Genomic DNA, 11407 nt, shown 5'->3' on the forward strand with positions numbered 1-11407 from the left:
GCGAGGCGGCACGCTGGGCTTGAAGGTAAGAAATGAATCAACATCTTCTAAGGCCGAGCTGCAAGTTCTCCTTTTCTTTCCGAACCCTGGCGCAGAACTTTGGAAAGGGAAAAAAAAAAAAAAACCCCTATTTCGGGGGATGTTGGACACAAAATACACGAGCGAGACGTGGGGCAGTGGCCGGTGACGTGGGGGGAACTCGCAGAGGATGTGGGGGATGATGGGATTGGGGAGGACTTGGGGCTTGCTGAGGGCTTTGGGGAGCGCAGGACGAGCGGGTCCGGCTGCGCTGGGAGACCCTGGTGGAGGTTCTGGGGCAGCTGCTCAAGGAGCCCCTGAGCTGGACCCCCAGCCGGGCATTGGGCTCCTGGGAGGGAATGAACGTCCTTGTCCCCAGGAGGGAAATCCCAGCAGCCTCGGCGGGGGGGTCGGGGAAAGCTGAGCGGCCACGACAGGGAAGGGGAAAGCCTGAGCTGTGCTGCTCCCAAAACTGCATCCCAAAAATCCCCGGAGTCGGGGAGTGCTCCCAGGGAAACGCTGCCGGGAGCTGCCGGAGTTCAGGGAGAGAGAGGGTGGGACCCCCAAAACCACGCGGGGGGAGGGGGGAAAAAGGGGGGAGTGGGACCCCCAAACTGCACTGGGAGGGGTGTGGGACCCCCAAACTGTAGTGGGGGGGGGTCTGGGACCCCCAAACTGCACTGGGAGGGGAGTGGGACCCCCAAAATTCACTGGGAGGGGTGCGGGACCCCCAAATTTCAGTGGGAGGGGTGCGGGACCCCCAAATTTCAGTGGGAGGGGAGTGGGACCCCCAAAATTCACTGGGAGGGGAGTGGGACCCCCAAAATTCACTAGGAGGGGAGTGGGACCCCCAGACTGCACTGGGAGGGGTGTGGGACCCCCAAAATCCACTAGGAGGGGAGTGGGACCCCCAAATTTCAGTGGGAGGGGAGTGGGACCCCCAAAATTCACTAGGAGGGGAGTGGGACCCCCAAATTTCAGTGGGAGGGGTGTGGGACCCCCAAAATTCACTGGGAGGGGTGCGGGACCCCCAGACTGCACTGGGAGGGGAGTGGGACCCCCAAAATTCACTAGGAGGGGTGTGGGACCCCCAAATTTCAGTGGGAGGGGAGTGGGACCCCCAAAATTCACTAGGAGGGGAGTGGGACCCCCAAATTTCAGTGGGAGGGGTGTGGGACCCCCAAATTGTTTGGGAGGGGTGTGGGACCCCCAAACTGCACTGGGAGGGGAGTAGGACCCCCAAATTTCAGTGGGAGGGGTGTGGGACCCCCAGATCTCAGTGGGAGGGGTCTGGGACCCCCAGACTGCACTGGGAGGGGAGTGGGACCCCCAAAATTCACTGGGAGGGGTGTGAGACCCCCAAACTGCACTGGGAGGGGAGTGGGACCCCCAGACTGCACTGGGAGAGGAGTGGGACCCCCAAATTTCAGTGGGAGGGGTGTGGGACCCCCAAATTTCAGTGGGAGGGGTCTGGGACCCCCAAATTTCAGTGGGAGGGGTGTGGGACCCCCAAATTTCAGTGGGAGGGGTCTGGGACCCCCAAATTTCAGTGGGAGGGGAGTGGGACCCCCAAAATTCACTGGGAGGGGTGTGGGACCCCCAAATTTCAGTGGAAGGGGTGTGGGACCCCCAAATTTCAGTGGGAGGGGTGTGGGACCCCCAAATTTCAGTGGGAGGGGAGTGGGACCCCCAAATTTCAGTGGGAGGGGAGTGGGACCCCCAAATTTCACTGGGAGGGGTGTGGGACCCCCAAAATTCACTGGGAGGGGTGCGGGACCCCCAAATTTCAGTGGGAGGGGTGTGGGAGGCTCTTGGCTCGGCCTGGGTGCGCCTCCCCCCCCCCCATGAGACCCCTCCTCAAATTTCCCGGTGGCTTCGCAGGCTCCCGGCGCCTTTTTGGGGTTCGCCGGGGGCCGGGTCGGGGGTCGGGTGGCGCCCAGCGAGTCCCCGGAGCGGGGGGACACACGGGGACACGGGGGGACACGGGGGGACACGGGGGGACACGGGGGGGACACACGGGGGGGACACGGGGGGACACGGGGGGGACACGGGGGGGACACGGGGGGGGACACGACCCCCGGGACCCGCCCTCACCTGCTTGGGCAGGTGGAACCGAGCCCCAGTGCCTGGGATGGACTGGGATGGACTGGGACGGACTGGGATGGACTGGGATGGAATGGGATGGACTGGGAGGGACTGGGATGGACTGGGAGGGACTGGGATGGACTGGGAGGGACTGGGAGGGACTGGGATGGACTGGGAGGGACTGGGAGGGACTGGGATGGACTGGGATGGAATGGGATGGACTGGGATGGACTGGGATGGACTGGGAGGGACTGGGAGGGACTGGGATGGACTGGGACGGACTGGGATGGACTGGGAGGGACTGGGACGGACTGGGATGGACTGGGACAGACTAGGCTGGACTGGGAGGGACTGGGTTGGACTGGGATGGACTGGGAGGGACTGGGAGGGACTGGGATGGACTGGGAGGGACTGGGAGGGACTGGGACGGACTGGGATGGACTGGGAGGGACTGGGATAGACTGGGACAGACTGGAACACCAGGATAATTTTGAATCAATGAGTTTTGAAAGAAATACTTTAAAAAAAAAAAAAAGAAGGAACTTTAAAAACCGGAGTGGAACAAACTTCAGCCCCTCCCCCACAACGTCCCCAGATGTCCCCAGATGTCCCCAAACCCCGCACAGGACACATCGCTTTGGTTGGGAGATGTCACCCTCCCGTTTCTTTGGGGGACATTTGGGGACATCTGGGGGAGATTTGGGGACCTTTTGGGGTGTTGGGGACACGGGGGACACTTGGGGACTCTGGGGACACTTGGGGACAGCCGTGTCACTTGTCCCCTGGAGGCCACAGGCGCAGGCAGAGTCCCGCGATGACAAAGGCCACCAAGGCCACCCCCGCCGTCTCCTCCACGCTGGGACCGGTGGCACCTGAGGGGACACCGGGGACACGTCACCGACGCCCTCAGGTGGCACTGACACCGTCCTGGTGTCCCCAACCCCGTCCTCCATGTCCCCAACTCCATTCCAGGTGTCCCCAACCCTCTCCCTGACCTCTCCAGGTGTCCCCAACGCCATCCTCGATGTCCCCAATGTCCCCAACCCCGTCCTTGATGTCCCCAACTCCCTTCCAGATGTCCCCAACCCTCTCCCTGACTTTTCCAGGTGTCCCCAACCCTGTCCTCCATGTCCCCAAGCTTGCTCCTGATGTCCCCAACTCCATTCCAGGTGTCCCCAACCCTCTCCCTGACCTCTCCAGGTGTCCCCAACCCCGTCCTCGATGTCCCCAATGTCCCCAACCCTGTCCTTGATGTCCCCAAGCTCGCTCCTGATGTCCCCAACTCCCTTCCAGATGTCCCCAACCCTCTCCCTGACCTCTCCAGGTGTCCCCAACCCTGTCCTCGATGTCCCCAATGTCCCCAACCCCATCCTTGATGTCCCCAAGCTCGCTCCTGATGTCCCCAACTCCATTCCAGATGTCCCCAACCCCGTCCTCGATCTCCCCAATGTCCCCAAGCTCGCTCCTGATGTCCCCAACTCCGTTCCACATGTCCCCAACCCTCTCCCTGACCTCTCCAGGTGTCCCCAACCCCGTTCTCGATGTCCCCAATGTCCCCAAGCTCGCTCCTGATGTCCCCAACTCCCTTCCAGATGTCCCCAACCCTCTCCCTGACTTTTCCAGGTGTCCCCAACCCCGTCCTCGATCTCCCCAATGTCCCCCAAGCTCGCTCCTGATGTCCCCAACTCCCTTCCACATGTCCCCAACCCTCTCCCTGACCTCTCCAGGTGTCCCCAACGCCATCCTCCATGTCCCCAATGTCCCCAACCCCGTCCTCGATGTCCCCAACTCCACCCCCGATGTCCCCAGGTGTCCCCAGCTCACCTGCCACCCTCACGGTGACCCTGTGCGGCGCGTCCCAGGCCGGGTGCGTCACCAGGCAGCTGTAGCTGTCCCCGGCCGTCACCGCGGCCACGCGCAGCCCCGCGCTTCGGCTGAAGGTGCCGTCGGCCGCCCGCCGGTGCCCCGAGCTCCAGGTGACCCCCGAGGCGTCCCCGGGGGAGTCGGTGACACCTTGGGGACCTCCCCGGGCCCGGCGCTCCCAGCGGATCCCGACGTCCAGCGGGAAAAAGCCGACGGCGTCGCAGCGCAGCTCGGCCGGGAGCCCCGGGGACAGCGCGGGGGGCACCAGGGACACCTGCGGGGGGGCTGGGGACACGGGGACAGGTGACATGGGGACACTGGGGGGGCACTGGGAGCCCTCCCCAGCCCCGCCCACCTCCCGCGGCACTGACCAATCACGTTCATGCGCAGCACCTGCTGCAGCTGCCCCTGGGGCGTGGCCACGGAGCAGACGAAGGAGCCGTCGTCGGACACCGAGAGCGGCGGCAGCTGCAGCGATAACTCCAGGGCGCCCCCCGGCGGCTGGGAGGGCCAAGGGGAGGTTTGGGGTTAATGGCGCCCCCGGGCGGCCGGGAGAACCATGGCGGCTCAATTCCCACAGCGCCCCCGGGCGGCCGGGAGAACCATGGCGGTTCCAGCCCCACAGCGCCCCCAGGCGGCCGGGAGAACCATGGCGGCTCAATTCCCACAGCGCCCCCGGGCGGCCGGGAGGACCAAAGAGGTTCCAGCCCCACAATGCCCCCGGGCGGCCGGGAGGACCATGGCGGTTCCAGCCCCACAATGCCCCCGGGCGGCCGGGAGGACCATGGCGGTTCCAGCCCCACAATGCCCCCGGGCGGCCGGGAGGACCAAAGAGGTTCCAGCCCCACAATGCCCCCGGGCGGCCGGGAGAACCATGGCGGTTCCAGCCCCACAGCGCCCCTAGCGGCTGGGAGAACCATGGCGGTTCCAGCCCCACAGCGCCCCCGGGCGGCCAGGAGAACCATGGCGGTTCAATTCCCACAGCGCCCCTAGCGGCCGGGAGGACCATGGCGGTTCAATTCCCACAGCGCCCCTGGGCGGCCGGGAGAACCATGGCGGTTCCAGCCCCACAGCGCCCCCGGGCGGCCGGGAGAACCATGGCGGTTCCAGCCCCACAGCGCCCCCGGGCGGCCGGGAGGACCATGGCGGTTCAATTCCCACAGCGCCCCTAGCGGCCGGGAGGACCATGGCGGTTCAATTCCCACAGCGCCCCTAGCGGCCGGGAGGACCATGGCGGTTCAATTCCCGCAGCGCCCCCGGGCGGCCGGGAGAACCATGGCGGTTCCAGCCCCACAGTGCCCCCGGGCGGCCGGGAGAACCATGGTGGCTCAATTCCCACAGCGCCCCCGGGCGGCTGGGAGGATCAAAGAGGTTCCAGCCCCACAATGTCCCCGGGCGGCCGGGAGAACCATGGCGGTTCAATTCCCCACAGCGCCCCTAGCGGCCGGGAGAACCATGGCGGTTCCAGCCCCACAGCGCCCCTAGCGGCCGGGAGGACCACAACAGTTCCATGCATTTGACACCCCCTAGTGGCCGGGAGGACCACAGCAGTCCCAATCTCACAGCGCCCCCTAGCGGCCGGGAGGACCATGCAATCCCAACCCCATAGCGCCCCCTAGCCGGCAGGAGGACCACAGCAGTCCCACCCCACAGCGCCCCCTAGCAGCCTGGAGGACCCCACCCTCCCCTCCCTCAGCGGCACCCCCCGACTCCCACACCGGGAACCGCGTCCCCCTCTCCCCGCCCCTCACCTGCGTCCCCTGGGCGCCCCCCTCCCCGGGGCGGGCCTGGTCCCGGTCCCCCAGCAGCAGCAGCACCCCCGGGGCGGCCCCGGTGACGCGGGAGGCGACGGAGTCGAAGGCCAGCAGGCGCCGGGTGACGCCGTCGCGGTGGTGCAGCCACTCGAGGGAGAAGAGGCCCGGCGGCGGGCTCAGCGAGCACCGCAGCGTCTGCGGGGTTCCCAGCAGCCCCCGCACCTTGGGCGTCGCCGTGGAGATGAACAGCGACGCTGCCGGGGGACATCGGGGGGGGGACATTGAGGGACCTTGGGGACATCACGGGGACAACGAGCGGACATTTGGGGAGCGGGATGGGGGGGGATAAAGGGACGTGGCGACAAGCAGGGGACGGCGGGGACGGCGGGGCGGGGTAAGGGGACATGGAGGGGGTGGCGGGACGTGGGGACAACGTGGGGACGTGGAGGGGACACGCAGAAAGAGGTGGGAATACGGGGGGGACACGGGGACGACGAGGGGACATTTAGGGACATTGGGGACATCAGGGACATCGAGGACATGAAGGGACACGGGGACAATGAGGGGACGTTTAGGGGACATCAAGGACATGGAGGGACATGAGGACGACGAGGGGACATTCAGGGACGTTGGGGACATCAGGGACATCAAGGACATGGAGGGACATGGGGACAACGAGGGGACATTTAGGGACATTGGGGACATCAGGGACATCGAGGACATGGAGGGACATGGGGACAACGAGGGGACATTTAGGGACATTGGGGACATCAGGGACATCAAGGACATGGAGGGACACGGGGACAACGAGGGGACATTTAGGGACATTGGGGACATCAGGGACATCGAGGACATGGAGGGACACGGGGACAACGAGGGGACGTTTAGGGACATTGGGGACATCAGGGACATCGAGGACATGGAGGGACACGGGGACAACGTGGGGACGTTTAGGGGACATCAAGGACACGGGGGGAGGGGACATGGAGGGACAGGTGGGAATAAGGGGGGGATGTTGAGGGCGACCCTGGGGACATTTGGGGTGACACAGGTGACACAGGTGACCCAGGTGACCGCGCTGTCCCCGCTCCCTCACCGTTAACCCTTCGCGTGCCGGCGGCCAGCTCCTGCAGCAGCACCGTCCCCTCCGTGCGCCGCGTCCCCAGGGCCAGCAGCCACCAGCGCGTCCCCTGGCCCGGGTGACACTCGTGGGGCCGCTCCGGGGGCGGCAGCAGCGGCGCCGTGGGGCTCAGCTCGCACCGGGGGGGGTCCCGGGAGGGATCCCAGAAATCCCCCAGGACCCCCCAGGGGTCTGCGGGGAAAAGGGGTCGGGCTGAGAACCGAAAAATCCCCCCCAAACCACCCCAAAAATCCCCCAAAACCACCCCAAAAATCCCCCAAAACCACCCCAAAAACCACCCTCAAAATGTCCCCAAAATCCCCCAAAACCACCCCAACCCCCCCCAAAAACCACCCCAAAATGTCCCCAAAATCCCCCAAAACCACCCCAACCCCCCCCAAAAACCACCCCAAAATGTCCCCAAAATCCCCCCAAAATGTCTCCCAAAAACCACCCCAAAATCCTCCAAACCCCCCTCAAAAAACCACCCCCAAATCCCCCCAAACCACCCCAAAATACCCCCAAAAACCACCCCAAAATCCCCCCAAAATCCCCCAAAACTACCCCAAATGCCCCCAAAACTACCCCAAAATCCCCCCAAAATCCTCCAACCCCCCCAAAATCACCCCAAACCCCCCCAAAATCCCCCCCAAAATCCTCCAAAAGCCCCCCCAAAAACCACCCCAAAATCCCCCCCAAATCCTCCAAAACCACCCAAAAATGTCCCCCAAAAACCACCCCAAAATCCCACCTTACCCCCAACCCCCAAAATCCCCCAAAACCACCCCAAAATCCCCCCAAACCACCTCAAAATCCCCCCCCAAAATGTCCCCCAAAACCCCCCCCAAAATCCTCCAAAATCCCCCCCAAAAATGTCCCCCAAACCCCCCAAAATCACCCCCAAACCCCCCCAGGAGCCCCCAAAATGCCCCAAATCCCCCCAAAATCACCCCCCAAACGCCCCCAGGGCCCCCCAAATCCCCCAAATCGTCCCAAACCCTCTCAAAAGTCCCCCAAACTCCCCCCAAACCCCGGTAATTTGGGGCTGGGGGCTCTCCCACCGATGACATCGAAGGTTCTCTGGGGGTCCCGGGGGGGTTCGAGCTCCGGGGGGGCCCCGGGACCCCCCAAAAGCCGCAGCAGGGCCGGGCGGGGGGAGGGGCTGCCGCGCTCGTCCAGCAGGGGGCACTGCAGCTCGGGGGGGGGGCTCCCCAAGACCCGGGACCCCCCCCCAAATCAGGAACGCACCTGGGGGGGGGGAAACGGGGTTTGGGGGGGTCCTGGAGAAGATTTGGGGGGTCCTGGGGGGATTTCAGGGGGCACTGCAGCTCGGGGGGGGGCTCCCCAAGAACCGGGACCCCCCCCCAAATCAGGAACACACCTGGGGGGGGGGAAAATGGGGTTTGGGGGGGTCTTGGAGGGGATTTGGGGGGATTTTGGGGGGATTTGGGGGGTCCTGAGGGGATTTGGGGGGATTTTGGGGGGATTTTGGGGGTCCTGAGGGGATTCTGGGGGGGATTTTGGGGGGATTTGGGGGGTTCTGGGGGGATTTGGGGGGTCCTGGGGGGATTTCGGGGGGCACTGCAGCTCGGGGGGGGGCTCCCCAAGACCCGGGACCCCCCCCCCAAATCAGGAACGCACCTGGGGGGGGGAAACGGGGTTTGGGGGGGTCTGGGGGGATTTGGGGGGGATTTTGGGGGGATTTTGGGGTTCCTGGGGGGATTTGGGGGGATTTTGGGGGGATTTTGGGGGGATTTGGGGGATCCTGGGGGGATTTGGGGGGTCCCGAGGGGATTTGGGGGAGATTTGGGGGGGATTTTGGGGGTCCTGGGGGGGATTTGGGGGGTCCGGGGGGATTTTGGGGGGATTTGGGGGGTCCTGGGGGGATTTCAGGGGGCACTGCAGCTCGGGGGGGGGCTCCCCAAGAACCGGGACCCCCCCCCCAAATCAGGAACACACCTGGGGGGGGGGAAATGGGGTTTGGGGGGGGTCCTGGAGGGGATTTGGGGGGATTTGGGGGGATTTGGGGGGATTTGGGGGGATTTTGGGGAGATTTGGGGGATCCTGGGGGGATTTGGGGGGTCCTGGGGGGGATTTTGGGGGTCCGGGGGGGATTTGGGGGGTCCTGGAGGGATTTCGGGGGGGCACTGCAGCCCGGGGGGGGCTCCCCAAGAACCGGGACCCCCCCCCAAATCAGGAACACACCTGGGGGGGGGAAACGGGGTTTGGGGGGGTCCTGGAGGGGATTTGGGGGGATTTTGGGGGGATTTTGGGGTTCCTGAGGGGATTTGGGGGGTCCTGGGGGGATTTGGGAAGTTTGGGGGGGGATTTGGGGGGGATTTCGGGGGGGGGGGGGATTTAGGGGCCACAAAGGGATTTTGGAGGGATTTGGGGGAATTTTGGGGAGGATCCTGAGGGGATTTGGGGGAGATTTGGGGGGGATTCGGGGAGTTTGGGGGGTCCTGAGGGGATTTTGGGGTTCCTGAGGGGATTTTGGGGGATCTGGGGGGTCCTGAGGGGATCTGGTGAAGTTTTTCCGGGGGAAGGATCAGGAATCCGGGGCCGTTTCGGGCGATGGCGGCTGAGGGGAAAAGTCCCGAATTCGCGAGCCCCGCCTCCCGGCGCCTCCCGATTTTTTGGGATTTCCGCGGGTTTTTTTAGGATTTCCCAGGATTTGGGGGGTCGGGGAGGGGACCAGGGGGTGGCACCCGCTGGGATTTGGGGTCGGGGGGATTTGGGGGGTCCCGATTTTGGGGTTTTTTTTTTTAATCCCTTCCTCACCCGCAAGGACGAACCGCGCTGCCGCCATCGCTTTCGCTTTCGCTTCAGGCCGCGCCCACTGACCCAAAACCGCCCCAAAAACCTCCAAAATCGCCCCAAAAAAACCCCAAAATCTCCCCAAAATTCCTCTCCGGGGGTTTGGCCACTTCCCAGACCCCAAAATTCCGCTCAGAAATCCCAAAAATTCCCGTTTAAGCCCCTCAAAGATCCCCCGAAAATTCCCCCTCTGAGTCTCTGGCCACGCCCACAGGGCTCTGGTGACGCCCCCAAATCCAAATTCCACCAAAAAAACCCCCAAAATCGCCCCAAAATTCCTCTCGGGGGGATTTGGTCACACTCTAGATCCCAAATTTCCCCTGATGAACCCCAAAAATTCCCGGCCACGCCCTTTAAAGATCTCCCAAAATTCCCTCTCAGGGGCTCTGGCCACGCCCATATGGCTCTGACCACGCCCCCCCAAAATTCCCCCAAATTCCCCCAAAATTCCCCCAAATTCCCCCAAATTCCCCCACAATTCCCCCAATTCCCCCCAAAATTCCCCCAAATTCCCCCCAAATTCCCCCAAATTCCCCCCAATCCCCCACAATTCCCCCAAAATTCCCCCAAATTCCCCCAAATTCCCCCCAAATTCCCCCAAAATTCCCCCAAATTCCCCCAAAATTCCCCCAAATTCCCCCCAAATTCCCCAAATTCCCCCAAATTCCCCCAAAATTCCCCAAATTCCCCCCCAAAATTCCCCCAAATTCCCCCCAAATTCCCCCAAATTCCCCCAAATTCCCCCAAATTCCCCCAAAATTCCCCAAATTCCCCCACAATTCCCCCAAATTCCCCCAAATTCCCCCAAATTCCCCCACAATTCCCCCAAATTCCCCCAAAATCCCCCACAATTCCCCCAAAATTCCCCCCAAAATTCCCCCAAATTCCCCCAAAATTCCCCCAAATTCCCCCAAAATTCCCCCAAAATTCCCCCCAAATTCCCCCCAAATTCCCCCAAATTCCCCCACAATTCCCCCAAATTCCCCAAATTCCCCCAAATTCCCAAAATTCCCCAAATTCCCCCAAATTCCCCCAAAATTCCCCCCAAATTCCCCCCAAATTCCCCCACAATTCCCCCAAATTCCCCCAAAATTGCCCCAAATTGCCCCAAATTCCCCCCAAATTCCCCCAAATTCCCCCCAAATTCCCCCAAATTCCCCCTCAGAGCCTCCGGCCACGCCCCTCCCCCTGAACTTCCATGCGCAGCCTTTGGCCACGCCCCGAATTTTCCTTTTAGGCATTGACCACGCCCCCAATTTGCATTTTACGCACCCGGCCACGCCCCAAATCCCCATCTCAGCCGCTCAGCCCCGCCCCCAGCGCTCCAAACCCCCCCGATTTTGGGCGATCCGGACCCAATCCCAGAGTTTTTTTTTTTTTTGGGCTCTGGGGGTATCCAAAGATTTTGGGGATCCCCCGCCCCGAAATCAGGAATCCAACACCACCGCGACACGACCCCCCCCGTCACTTCGGGGCCATTTCCACGGAATTTAATATTTTTTTTTGAGGATTCGGGGATTAAAAAAAAAAGAGGATTTTGGGTTTTTTTTTTTGGGGGGGGGATGTGTCCCCAAAATTATTTTTTTTGGGAAGTGCTCAGGGCTTGGCCTGCAGCTCCTGCTGGAGCCTCCCCAGCACCTCCCGCTGCTGCTCCGAGCGCCGCTCCAGCTCCTGCATCTGCTGCTCGTAGCGCTTCCTGCACGGAATTTCGGGGCGGAAAGCGGGGATTTGGGGTCAGAAAGGCCAGTTC

The 11407-nt window shown here is 63.2% G+C and overlaps 1 protein-coding gene across 1 annotated transcript; it reads right to left on the minus strand.

The window, feature by feature from the left end:
* Nucleotides 1-2739: 2739 nt before the first annotated feature.
* Nucleotides 2740-8076, minus strand: LOC136304511 (tapasin-like; the record flags this gene model as incomplete). Its single annotated transcript, XM_066208022.1, has 6 exons — nt 2740-2975; nt 3928-4251; nt 4338-4467; nt 5718-5974; nt 6817-7032; nt 7902-8076. Coding segments are annotated over 6 exons (1203 nt in total), but the record flags the coding sequence as incomplete, so codon positions are not given.
* Nucleotides 8077-11407: the final 3331 nt, after the last annotated feature.

The sequence above is a fragment of the Chamaea fasciata genome, unplaced genomic scaffold (assembly GCF_029207755.1).
Source record: "Chamaea fasciata isolate MVZ Bird 193981 ecotype frontalis unplaced genomic scaffold, bChaFas1.0.hap1 SCAF_104, whole genome shotgun sequence".
NCBI classification, from domain to species: Eukaryota; Metazoa; Chordata; class Aves; order Passeriformes; family Sylviidae; genus Chamaea; species Chamaea fasciata.